The 14,085-nt window shown below is 41.2% G+C and overlaps 1 protein-coding gene across 3 annotated transcripts in view; it reads right to left on the bottom strand.

The window, feature by feature from the left end:
• szt2 (SZT2 subunit of KICSTOR complex) overlaps positions 1-14,085 on the bottom strand; it is a 300,727-nt gene that overhangs the window by 91,535 nt on the left and 195,107 nt on the right. For 2 of the 3 annotated variants that reach the window (XM_038793974.1, XM_038793973.1), the window contains 5 exons: positions 13,530-13,653; positions 13,323-13,434; positions 10,818-10,936; positions 9,477-9,641; positions 7,874-7,955 (listed from right to left, as the gene is read on the bottom strand). In XM_038793974.1, coding sequence (XP_038649902.1) covers positions 7,874-7,955; positions 9,477-9,641; positions 10,818-10,936; positions 13,323-13,434; positions 13,530-13,653 — 602 coding nt within the window. Of the gene's footprint in view, positions 1-4,183; positions 4,235-7,873; positions 7,956-9,476; positions 9,642-10,817; positions 10,937-13,322; positions 13,435-13,529; positions 13,654-14,085 lie in introns of all 3 variants that reach the window. The other variant, XM_038793972.1, reaches the window with a different exon arrangement.

The following is a 14,085-nucleotide window of genomic DNA, read 5'->3' as shown; positions in this document are numbered from 1 at the left end:
CCCGACTGCCAAAGCTAAGCTTCTTTGCCAAGCACAAGGAAGGCTCCCGAACAAGAGGGCAACTAAGGAAGTGCTTCAAAGACATCCTGAATGTTTACCTCAAGAAATGTAACATAGACGTCAATGCCTCGGAGTCCCTTGCTCAGAAGAGACCTACTTGGAGGAACCTCCTGATTGAAGGGACACAATACTTCGAGACCATCTGATGGCACGAGGGGGCCCAGAAAAAGAGCCTAAGAAAGTAATACTTGCAATCTAGAGTCCAAAGGTCTATCTCCGCCCCCCCCCCAAAAAAAAACCTGCCAAGTGTGCAGTCGAAGATAAGGCTCTAGGATCAGGCTCATTAGGCACACAAGGGCCAGGTAACATGGGGTTTATCAGGTGGACAATCATACTCGTTAGCAAGCGATCGTCAAAGACTATCTCTAATTTCCCTTGCAAACCATAGTTTGAACACTTTTCCTGTTTCATATTTGCGCTAGACAGGAATGAACAAATGTTGTAATTCACCCATGCACATTTTGAATGTTTGCCATTGGCTATCCACCGTCATCCTTTTAAGTAATGTTCCTTTCTCATTATAAAGTATTCAGTCTAGGATAGCTTGTTCTCTAGCTCTACCTCAATGTATTCGCCCAGAAAACCATTCCGTAAACACTCCAAGAATTCCTCCTCTATGGTACTGTTACTAATTTGATTTGTCCAATCTATATGCAGATTAAAGTCACCCATAATTACAGATGTTCCTATATCGTAGTCATCTCTAATTTTCTAATTAATACCATCCCTAACATCATCATTGTAACTTTGGGGTCTATATACAACCCCAACTGACAGTTTGCCTCTTGGTATTTCTCAGCTCTACCCATACAGATTCCATATTGTCAGAGCTAATATCCTTTCCTCACTACTGCACTAATTTACTCTTTAGCCCGAAATGCCACTCCCACCACCTTTTCCTTTTTGTCTACTGAATATCTCTGGATGTTTAATTCTCATCCCTGGTCACCCTGCAGCCATGTCTCCGTAATCCTATGTCATACCCGTTCACATCTATTTGTGTATTAATTCATCTACTTTATTGTGAATGCTCCGTGCATTATGGCACAAAGCCTTAAAACTTGTCTTTTTAACATTCCTTGTCCCATCCTTATTATTTTTCACTGTGGCCCTGTTTGATTCTAGTCCTCAATTCTCTACCTATCACTTTTCCTATCCTCTTTCTATCTTTTGTTCTTGTCCGTGCTACCCCCTCCTCTGACTCCTTGTAAAGGATCCATCTCCCTGTCACTTTAGTTTAAACACCCCCCACCACTCTAGCAAATACTCCCCCCAGGACATCAGTCCTGGTCCGGCTTAGGTGTAACCCGTTCAGTTCGTACTGATCCCATCTCTCCCAGAACCAGCCCCAATGTCCCAGGAATCTGAAACCCTCCCCCCTCACACCACCTCTTCAGCCACATATTCATTTGATATATCCTATTTCTGCTTTGACTAGCACGTCGCTGGTAGTAATCCTGAGATCACTACCTTCGAGGTCCTACTTTTCAATTTACTTCCTAACTCCCTAAATTCTGCTTTTAGGGCCTCATCCCTTATTTTTTTTTACCTATGTTGTTTGCATCATTGTGTACCATTACCACTGGTTGTTCATCCTCCCCCTCCAGAACGTTCTGTAACCACTCTGAGACATCCTTGATCCTAGAACCAGTGAGGCAACATACCATCCTGGAGTCTCGTTTACAGCCAAAGAAACAGGTACCTATTTCCCTTCCAATTTAATCTCAGAGAACTATTGCATTCCCACACTGTTTACTCCTCCTTTATAGCAGAGCCAATCCTGATGAAATGATTTTGGCTATGCTGCTTTCTCCTGAGAGGTCATTCCCTCAAATAGTATCCAAAGCGGCATATCAAAATGAAAAAAAAAAATCACAAGCAACTCATCAAGGAGTCTACAAAATGGCATGAAATAGTTAAATTGACCTTCAACGTAGCATTTGAAAAACTAATAGCATAATGGTCAAAACCTGGGGCTGGATTTTGAATTGCTTGTGGGGGTCCAAATCATCAGAGTTAGCTACCGGCAAATGACAGAGCACCAGTGCCATAGTGTCTATTCAGGTAGTTGGTCTTGGACGTGGGTGCTCTGGTCCACAGTGACCTGTGGCCTCATGACCCCCATGGCAGTTCCCTATGTGCAGTCATCAACGCCACCTGAATTTTTCTGCTGAAAGGAAACGTGTTGTCAAAGCTTTTCATTTTGCACTCATCAGGGCAATGGTATGAATGCCAAATTTCAAACAATGACAATGATTTATTATACAGGAGAAAAGGGTACTGATTAGTTGACAAGAGGCTCCGAGTGGCTGAGGCATTGCCATGGGGAAGGTTCCCCAAGTTTCTGGGTAATCCAAAAAAGGGGTATGACTTGAACATATTCCTTCTATTTGCAGAGAATGGGTCCCTGCATATGAATGTATGTTGCTTCTAGCATGGGCCACATCACAAATTCGCCTGATTATCTTAAATCAGTTAGTGCAGCTATTAGTGTACTCAGGATTGTTCAGGAAGTGCTGCCTAATTGTGGAATCACATCCAACAGTAGATGTTTTGTTTGGGTTTGGCAAGTGTGGGTTGATTAAGTTAGGTGGGTAATTGGCCTACTTTGAACAATTGGAGGAACATGATTTTTGATGTAATCAGCCAATCGCTGGGACACGTGGCCTATGTAACTGACATCGCACTGGTAGTTAAATTCATACATGACATTGATCAACTGTGTGGTAGGTAAGCAGTCTTTTTGGACAGAAGGCAGCGTCCTGGCAGTGGAAAATACCACTCACATAGTAGCAGCAGGAAGCTGCTTGCTCCACCTGTTTTTTAAATACTTGAGATAGTTTGCTTTTCCAGGATAATTTGAAGTAGACTGGGCACTTTTTAGGTGATTTTCAAGCCCTATCAGCAATCTTGTAAATAGGGCCCTCGCCATTGTCTCGCCCTGCTAGCTTGACACAAAAATAGAGTGCATCAAAGCTATCCTATCAGACCATGGCTATCCTGATCAGATCATGTTCACTGTGTATTGCAGAAACTCACAAACAAGCCAAAGACTGCTGGTTTCGGTCCACCTCAAATTGCCCTGGAAAGGTAAACGATCTAAAAAACTTGAACAACAGGTTCTAACTATGGTCATGAAGCTCATTTTTTCCCCCTAGATTCAAAATTTCATGGTCCCCAAGATGAGAATATCAGTGTAGAAGTGAATATCATTCGAATTCAGATACCCCAATAACCACTTTATTCTGATTTTAAAATGTCTGATTTTTGAGCAGATCGAAGAGCCCATCTAATTCAGGGGGAATCCTCCTACATTTACGCTAAAGCAAAGAGAGTGAAGTGCCCGAAGGGGCCGGGCTGACGGCTATCACCAAGGGGGCTTTCAGACAAGTTTAAATCCTTCCTTTGTGAGAGCCAGGAGGAGCCAGGCATGCTTCTCTGGGCCACACAAATGAAATATTTGGGGTTCATTACCTGCTGACTGCCCAGGAATTCCAATTCGGACCCTATCCCTTGGGCGTGGAAAAGCGGGCGATTTGCTACATGACCAGGAAGATTTTCCTCATATTTAATGTCAAACCAAAAATTAGATGAAGCAACCTTCTACTTGAAATTGTTAATTATCTCAATTCTTTTAATGTTAAATACCCAAAGTTCATAGCAATTCCATTGGAACTTTGTAAGTCAATGCAGGCCACTGTGTGAGTCATCGTCTTAGAAACTAAAAGTAAGACATGTGCCAGCTTTGTGACCAAATGAGGTGCCAGATTCAATGATCTCGAAGAGTCATAATGAACTACAATTATCAGGATGTTTATTATCAAACAGTCTATGAATATCAACAGAATATTAATGTTCTAAGATAAAACATGCACAGAGAGCAATAGCGAACATGCAATGATATCATAACACCACTCCCCCACCCTGCTCAAATGTTTACACACTAAAAGAACTAGAGCATTTGATTTCATACCAATAGTGTACTAAAACATTCAGCCAAGGTGACTAAACCAATAATGGAAATTAAATTGGATTGGGGAGTTTAGAGAGGACAAAAACAACAAAAGAAGCAGCGAGGGAGGGTTTTAATAGCACACTGCTGCATCTACAAGTTAAGCAATACCTTGGAACTGGGAGGGTGGAAATAGATGCTGCACAAGTTCCACCATGGTACCTACATCAATGAAAGAACAGTCGTAGATAGCTTGTTCACCTAAAACACCTTCAACATGAATAATTATTAAAGGACAGACTCTATACAAACTGAACAAGCTCTAGGATGGAAAAGTGCGACAACAAAGTACGACAAAAAAGGACAACTGCACATGATAAGGACTTACTAACCATTGCTTTGGTAAGTGCGAGAGTGTAGGTAAGTGAAAGAGAAAGAGGCACCAAGTAGAGAAAAGGCATGAAGACAAATCTGGTCCAGTCCAACAGTGGTGTCCAGGTGGAACAGTAACTTTATTTTAGACTTCCGAACATATGGAGAAAATAGACAGCTGTCCTGCACATGCCACAGTTCAAGCTTCTTGCGAGGGAACAGCAAGATTCAGCATTTTCAAACACCACTGTTTCATAAAAGAACTGGCAAAACTGTGGAAGGTATGCTTTGCCCAAAAGCCAATGCTGCTTATTCTGGCAGTATGGAAACATCAAAAAAAGGAGGGGACACCACCACTACCTGTTGGACAGCAAGAAAACAAACAGGGGCACCCATGTAGATTTGAGACAGTAGATTTGAGACAATGTGGTCTCCTTAATTACACACTTAAATAATTATACTGTTTCAAATTTAACCTGCCAAGTTGCCACGGTCCTGACCTCAACTGTGACACTTTGGGAGAGTATGCCAAACAGAGGCACAGACATCTCAATCTAGATGGTGAAATGCTGTGCCCAGGTGAGTTTACACTTTCTAATGGTCAGTGCCACACAGCACAGTTGGATGTTTGACAACAAGCTTCTCCCCGAGTTCTTGGTATCGGTCTGTTTTTTACATTGTTTTAAGGGACACAGCAAATTGTGTGGATGGGGGCACAGTGGTTCGCACTGCTGTCTCACTGATGATATGATTTTCTGGAGAGAAGCTGCAAAGGAGTGAAGAGATTTAGGTGCTATAGACAGAAATCAATAAAACGCAAGTGCACAAGTACAAACAACATGAATTAAATAGGCTAATGGAAGTCAGCCGATATCAAAAAGGAGTTTGAATATCAAGGCAAGGGAGTGATGTACACAGCTTTCAGCAGATACTATCTGAAATACCGTGTTCTGTCTTGGCACCAAACCCCAGGAAAGGTGTACGAGCCTTGGCAAGAGCACAGTGCAGAATCAGCAGAATGAAACAAGAGTGTAAGTAAACGGTTCAATTACGAGGATAAATTGCATACACTTGGTTCGTATTGCCTCCAGTTTACAAGGTTTAGCAGGTTTTGGTGAAGAGCATGTTTTCATATAAAGGATAGTGTGCATCTGGAACTCGCTCCCCAAATGGCTGTGAATGCAGTTAGGATATCAAATAACATGAAACGAAAGGGGTAAATGGAGTTGAGAAGCCTTGATCTAACCGAATGGCGGAATAGAGCAGAAGAGATGAATGCTAAGCTTACTGGTGCCTGCAGGTTGCATAGACCAGCGCATCACATGCAGTGAAATAATGCAAGGTATCAGCAGTTCTTCACAGAGAAAGATAAGGGAAAAAACAAGGTGCTGAGCTATTACCGAGTGAATCTCAATGACTATATGCAGTAACACTGCAAACTATCTGAAAGTGGAGTTACTTCTGTGCCCAATCAATTGGTGGTGGTGTGCAGCAGGAAAATGTATTACTTAGATTAGTCATTTTTAAAAGTAATCAACACCATCATTAAAATACAATAGCAAGGTCCTTTTGCACCAACTGGGAAATTCATAACATTGTCAGCTTATTGTTACCATGGTGAGCAATGTGCAGTAACCCTAATGTAATCCTGTGTGAAGACTGATCATTAAAACATTTTTCTTTTGAATTTAACAAACATTGGCATGCAAGATTCATCCAAGCAGACATTTTAATCTGGTTTTGGATTTTGTTAAATTATTACTGTTACCAGCTATTTTTCAAGAGGGATTTGAATGCTGTAGAATCAAGGCAGCTTTCATTCTCTGCCCTATCTCCTATCCATGTTCCAAATCAGTATTGCTTTTCATCCAGTTTCGCTCTCCTTACTTTCCTACATTAGTCATACTTTCTCCTTAGTTCCTTCCTTTTACGACAACAATGGTTCTCCCTCCTTACCTTTCTCCTCCACCATAGCAGTAATTATACTTCCGCACTCCTCTCTGATGCCCACCAAAGTATTAGCTCCTGTAAAACCGCAGCACCATGATTAATTTCAGATTCTCTATCTCATCTCTTTGTCTTACTTCCCTTTGTGCCATACAACTTCATGTTCCTGTGCCCTCTGCTTTCCGTCTGTGGAAATTTTATTTTACCTTCTCCATTGTACATTCCCACACCTCTCACGGATCTTGGCAGCGGACTCTTATTCTCCCTCTTCCGTGCTGCATCGTGTTACTGTTCTATTTTGTCTGCTTCACAAAAGCACCATTTCAGCTTCCAATCTCGTATCAGAAAACAGCACCACTCTATCCTACAGCAGGATCAGTTTCTTTCCCCCGATTTATCCGCACACTAGTGCCTTGAGAAGCAATGTTGGCCAGGTTGGGTTAGAAGCCTAGCATCTTTAGTGAGCAGTTAGTGATCATCCCAGGCAACTAAATTTGAGCCAATGGCTACATATATTTGCAATGCCCCTTAATTTTATTTGCATCTATCCCAGAAGTCCAAATAGTTGGGCATACTGTCACCCTTTGTTGTCACACTAGACATACTGCCACACTTTGTTGCATGTGTCACTTGGCATGTATTGTTTGAATCCGAGACCATGGAGGATCTTGCAACAGTTTGAACAAACACAACCCCCAGGGCTGACAGCCTAAAGGAATCTTTATGCCACCCCTGCTGCTTCCATGTTAATTACACTGAAGGTCATGATGTACCGATCATTTGCCCAGAGTTAATAAAATCCACACCTGCTGATAAGCCCTTATTACCAGCTTTCTTACTGATGTTCACAATACAGAAGATCTTAATGATTTTTCCCAGATATACCAGCTGGTACTGTCTATTATTTGGTCCATAAATCTTCCTGATCCTGGCATCCAGACAATTACCGAGTGAACTGGAACCAGAAGAATATTTCTTTAAGGATGTAGCATTTACAATCTTAGCCTGAGGAGCAACATAATCATAATGCCCACATCAGAATCATCTTCAACTGAACGAGATAGTCAAATCAATCTGTTCCACTGATATTGGAACTAGGTCAGATCTTGAGGTCTCAGTGAGTGGAAGGCAGTGAAAATAGGCCCACCAAATAGATGCAATCCGGGCAGATGCCAAAGTAAATGAAAAAAGCAAACTTTAGAATCCTTGGCAACAAGTGCACGAAACTGCAGAGAATATTTTTTCTCAACCTCAGGCTAAGGAATTTGACAAATTCTAAACACAACGAATGTGTTCCAGAATTAAGCTAGAAGCATAATTGAGAAGAACAATGACCCTGAGTTTCCATTAAGACAAAGCGACAGCAGCCTTACTCAATACCAATGACAGAATGTCCCATGTGTAAATTGAGATTATTGAATGATGCAAGTTTAATTTGGTTGCTAGTTTTCTCTTTACTAAGAAAAATGGAGGCAGTGTGCCATATTTTTTTTTTAATGGATGCATATTTAATCATCTGCTGTAAAGAAAGCTTCATGTTACCTTTCCCACCAGTCCCTTGACCACCAGGTTTATTGTAGAGGTAGATATCTGCATCGGTTACACTTCTTCCATGAGTGTAGTGCTATAGGAAAAAAATTCACAAAAACAATCAATTCACCCTTAAAACTAATCCCAATCAGCTCTCATAAAATAATCACCAAATCCCATCTATTTAACTGCTTTTAATAAAAAAGAATAACCCCTGCACATGTACAGTGGATAAAAGAACACCTTACTCATAACTGCATACAATAACTGGTTTGTTGGTCTATCACCAACTATATAAGCATGAGTATACACTAAGAAAAAGGGAGCAATTCACTAATATTTGGAACTACATGCTTTGCGTCATCGTTTGCAATCGCAGAGTGAATAATAAGTACATTTACTTTTGCTTCACGAATAGATAGTTAATTAGATGATAAGAAAATATTCATGTAATATCACAGGTGCATAACCTTACAATAGCAATGGGATCGGATTATCCCTGCAGGCTTCTGGACCCTGCCGTCAGGCTCAAATAGGGTCCAGAAACCCACATTGCGAAGGGAAACAGGTATTCACTGTGGCAAACAATTAATGGCCAGAGGGCAGGCTCACTATCCAATCAGGAACATGGGTAGACGCTTGATGCTGGAAGGTCAACAGAGAGTTTCAAGGTTGAAAGGAGCAGCAGGGCAGTTAAATTATCTGCTCCCCACTGTCCATGTAGAGTTTGATTATTCTCCCCGTGTCTGTGTGGGTCTCACCCACACAACCCAAAGATGTGCAGGGTAGGTGGATTGGCCCTAAATTGCTAAATTGCCCCTTAATTGGGAAAAAAAATAAATCATCTGCTCCTACCCGGAGGTCACCTGGAAAATCTGTTGATAGACCTTAACAGGCAGGGAACCCTGCCACCCCTGTCCCGTCATGCCTCCAGGGAAACGGCCCTCGGAGTGGGAGGGAGCCAGAGAACTAGGATGTAGGCTGGTGGTGCTATTCTTAGTGCCAGCCCACTTCCATTTCAGATCCTAGCGTGGCCTAACAAAATCTCTCATTTAACACAGCATTAGCAGAGGTTCATCACACTGTAGGCAAGACAGTCTGGTTTCTGTGTGTGCGCGGAATTTCTAAAATGTAAATTGTAGGAACAAGCTTTGCCCTCCCACTGATTTCTGTTCTGTCATATATTTCTTTCTAAAACTTTCATATATTCTGTTCTGTCGCCAATATATTATTTTCAGTGAATTGTAATAATTGGAAGCATATTAAAATTCAAGCCCATGATCCCATTGTTCGATTTTGGCCCTGATTAAAAAGTCAAATCGTAATTATTCTTAAGGGTGTGCGGTAAAACTTGTCATGCAAATTCTGTTAAAAAAGCCTGTTAAAAATAAGGCCGAGATCATGAACATAAGACACACAAAAGAAAAACTACAAAACCCGTACGTCCAAAGCTGCAAGGAGTCAGATAGTTACAGCTAGGTTTAAAGAAAACAGACACATGGATATGAAATACATTGTTCCACCATGCCAGAACCAATATTTCGCCTTTATGTATTATGCTTTTAGGAACAGCCAACACCTTCAGCTAGTAGCAGCCCTCTCGCCCAAAACATACCTGGAAGTGATGTTCGACATTACTGTCTGTGTATTTTGGAGTATGGAGGAAAATCAGCAGGTTCTGACGCAGGTAATATGCAACAGCGTACAGCCAAGGTAGACAGCAGTGTGGGATGGTGAACTGCACCACTTCAGTGGGTGGTGTGCCAGGTGGCTGTATGAACTGCAAAGAAAAGCAATTGGTCAAAGATTTCTGAATTAATTTGATGAGCCAAGTAGGAATGTGCTGCAATGCATCGCTGTCATACAAGTTATGGGTTTCAAGTATTATGGTGCTGACCAGTCAGGTCAATTTTTGTCAGTACCAAAAACCATAAGGTACAGGAGCAGAGGTCGGCCATTTGGCCCATCGGGTCTGCTCCACTATTCAATGAGATCATGACTGATCTGATAATCTTCAACTCCACTTCCCTCCTTTTCCCCATAACCCTTGGTATCCTCACTGATTAAAAACCGGTCTACCTCAGCTTTGAACACATTTAATGACCCAGCCTTTACAACCCTCTGTGATAAACAATTCCACAGATTCACCATCTTCTTGAGGAAATAAATTTCTCCCCAACTCAGTCTTAAACAGGCGGCCCATTACTCAGGTCACAAATTGCTGAGTTTCACAGTGAACAACATTCAGGGGAAGGACAGAGATATAATCGGAATGGTTTGTAAAGGTGTGTTTGAGAAACAAGTAGTTTGGGGCTAAGGACTTTGTGGGGGGAAATGATAAGATAGGTTTTACTATTGTGGCTCTAAATGAAATATATGAAAGTTTTAGAATCAAGTCAATAAAAAAGTAGAAGAGTTTCAAAAACAAAAATAATCGCAGTGACATTAACTTTTAAAATCATAGTTTTCAACCTTAAAAACAATTGCACAAATGCCCAGTTACAGCAGCGATCCACTACTGCCACCCTGTGGGCTTCCTGTGTTCCAATACAACCCAGCTAGAATCAACCAAGACTGGGACTTTATGCTCCATACATAAAAGTGATTACCATAATTGTCTTTATTGACTAATGGTGCTTTTAAAATATAGTTCAGGTTTTGAAACTGTGGTACTTTGTCCTTTCACCTGAGATAATTTGCTAGCATAGTTAGAGCTGGTAAATCTGTGATAGTTCACAAGTCTCACAAAATAAATGAGGGCTCCATTGCTGCTCGAACAATGCACCATTTATAGTTCCAGGAATCTGCTGTCATCTCACTTCAGTAAAAGCTGCTTAAACCTAGTAATATCAAAATTCTGCTTCATACGTTCAACAGTAAGACAGTGGAGGGACTGATAGTATAAATGCACCCAGCCACCTCCTCATTTTAAGTTACATTTTAATGCTTCCAATACCTCTACATCAGCGGGAGTCAATTTGCAGTTTCTGACTAACATGACGGTGATGATATCGAGTGTTGCCTCATCCAATCGCCTTCGTAGGACCTTCACCAATTCATCAGTGATTTCAGGTCCTGAAAACACAGTAATGTAGCAGCATTATCATGAGCGGCAAATCAGACTAAGATGTGGATAATTGACCAAACTATGAGATGTGCATCTGCACTCACAATAACAAGTGTTTTGCATGGAGCTTTGTTACAAACGGAAGATTCCAATATACTTCAACTGTTTGGGATGAATATTGCAGTAACCCCATAATTACCACCAACTACTATTTTTACACAGAATATACAGCACAAAGGGGGCCACTTTGGCCAAACAATCCCTGTCAGCTTTTATGCTATGCTCGCACCTCCTCCAATCTAGACAGCTAGTTTGTGATACAGAACAAGGCCAGCAGCGCGGGTTCAATTCCCGTACCAGCTTACCCGAACAGGCGTCGGAATGTGGCGACTAGGGGCTTTTCACAGTAACTTCATACTTGCGAAATAAAAGATTAAATCATCACATCCCTCTATTGTCTACCGCCTCATAGCTGATCTGACTTGCCCTAAAATGCAACTATATTGTTCATCTCAACTACTCCCTGTAGCAGTGAGTTACACAATGGAGTGAATTTGTGGGCAGTTGAAGATGGCATCGCTCACAGATCTGAAAGAAGTAGTAGGTTTTAGAAAGTGAAAGAGGGAACGTCTCTCAACTTTGTTATAGAAAAGCCATACAATTTGTAATGGTTAAGAAAACTAATGCCGGAAATCACAGAATCACAGAAGACTACAGTGCCGAAGAGGCTCTTCGGAAAATCGAGTATGCCCCAACGCATGAAAGGCCCTTACCTGCCCACCTAATCCCACTCGCCACTACTTGGCTCATTGCCTTGAATATTATGGCATGCCAAGTACTTATCCACGTACTTTTTAAAGGATCTGAAGCATCCCTCCTCCATCACCCTCCCAGATAGTGCATTCCAAACTGTGTCTGAAGTCAAATCTAAAGTCCAGTTAGCTAAGGAAACTAGAGAAATGAAGAATGGTGTCCAAGAAGTCTGGAGTTAAGCGAACAGAAAAACTATGGTTTTGAAGAATTCAAGGAAGAGTGAACAGAGTGTTCTGAATTAAAGAGACAATTGCAGCAACCAGATTTAAAGTGGGACAACATCCTTCAAAGGGAAATCAAAGGTTTGACACTATTTTAATACAGTCTGGGAAGTCAGTTAAAGCAATTGTGAGAAGTTTGCACAGTAGTCAAGGCAAAGTAATCCTAAATGGGATGTGTAAAATCTTGAACTGAATTCGCTGTTAGAAGTGGAGAGGAAGCTTTATTTAAAGTTATCATTTGGAAAACCTAATCTGGATTTTAAAATGCAAACCGCTAAGGGAAAGCATAATTATGGGAGAAGATTTTAAAGTTTGTTTTTGGGAGTAGAGTTTGGAAACTCGCACGTGACAATCATCTGGGGGGATTCTGTGGAGAAATCCACAGACACTAACTAACTTGGGTTCAGAATGATAATTTGACCACAGTCATCAGGTATGCTTAAAAGTGACTTTCTGTGTTAATGAGACCATTGTAGGTTAAGATGTACTTGGTAATCAAAGTTAATCTTTAAAGCAGTGAGCATTTGTTAAACTAAGGGAGGAGCAAAGGAGTACTGTATAATAATCCAACTTTTCGTGTTTAATAATATTTCTTTTCTTGTTGTTAAAACTAATTAGCAGTCCTGTGACTCTGTTCCTCCACATTTTAATAAAAAAGTAAATGCTACGGTCTTTTGAGCCAGGGCTCCATTCTGGAACCTTCACGCCCAGTTCAAACATCAATTGGTATCGTAACATTATTATGGCAAGATCCTATGTCATTATTCCAAGGAAAGCTGGGGAGTGCTTCATGGTGTCTGCCCAATATTCATCCTACAACCAACATCCTTAAAACAAATTATCTGGTCATCATTATATTTCTATTTGTGCATAAAGCTGGCTGCTATGTTTCCTACTTCACTGTAAAGTCATGTGAGGTGCTATATAAATGCAGGTTTTTCTTCTTTGGAACACATTTTCAAGAGTTAGAGTTGGAGATATCAGCAGGATCATTTGATAAGTGTAGAATTTCACTTGAAACAGGAAATGAGGGACAGACAAAAACTGAATCCGAGAGACACAGAACGTGTGTAAATTTGTTAGGCTAGCTGATTGCACAGGTTCGGCCTCTGCCTAGGCTGATAGTGTAGATGACATTTCAATCAGTCACTAGAATACGAGTGCTACAAAAGATTTTGATTAAAAGTGCTTCCTTAATGTTACAAGGCAGGCTTTCACAGCTAAATTACCATTTTGGAAGTTTGATTGCTCATCACTTTGTAATTTCACTTGTTGCTCCTGGATACATTTTCCTAAGTTTACAACAATTTTATTCCCACATTGCAGGATGTTTCAACTTTACTGGAAATTGCAAACTTACCTGCCTGTCCTACACCATGTACCATCAGCAGAATGTGCTTATCTACTTGTCCAACAGGTCGTGCTGACTCTGTACTTCGGGAGGGTGTGGAATCCACATAGGGTCGGAAACTCTGGATTCAACATGAAAGAACAGAAATTATGAGAAAAGTACAAATCAATTTAGATGGAAATGAGGGATGTACTAAAGAACACTATTTAATTTTACCCCTAGTTCATCCACAAATATGGGTTCCTGACTGCGTGTTAAAGCCAGTGAACGAGAAGACAGCACCGGCTGCACCTCCCTCTCCGAGTCTGGTGTATTTCCAGTGCATGTTGTTTCTGACAGTCTGTAAGAATGGATAAACAGTGAGGAGAGGATGCAATCATTACAAGTAAAATACTAGACTATATGCGATGTGTTTAAAAAGAGAAGTATAATGAAACACCTGCTGCTTAATATTGCTTTACAATACTATTATTGGCTGACACAGTAGCACAGTGGTTAGCACTGTTGCTTCACAGCGCCAGGATCTCAGATTCGATTCCCGGCTTGGGTAACAGTCTGTGCGGAGTCTGCACGTTCTCCCTGTGACTGCGTGGGTTTTATCCGGTGCTCCTGTTTCCTCCCACAAGTCCCGAAAGACGTGCTGTCAGGTAATTTGGACATTCTGAATACTCCCCGAATAGGTGCCGGAATGTGGCGACTAGGGGTTTCTCACAGTAAAGCCTACTTTTGACAATAAAGATTATTATTATTATGGCATGATACAACGGCATAC

The sequence above is a fragment of the Scyliorhinus canicula genome, chromosome 4 (assembly GCF_902713615.1).
Source record: "Scyliorhinus canicula chromosome 4, sScyCan1.1, whole genome shotgun sequence".
Lineage (NCBI taxonomy): Eukaryota > Metazoa > Chordata > Chondrichthyes > Carcharhiniformes > Scyliorhinidae > Scyliorhinus > Scyliorhinus canicula.
The sequence above is the reverse complement of the archived record's forward strand: the minus strand, read 5'-3'. Positions and strand labels throughout refer to the sequence as shown.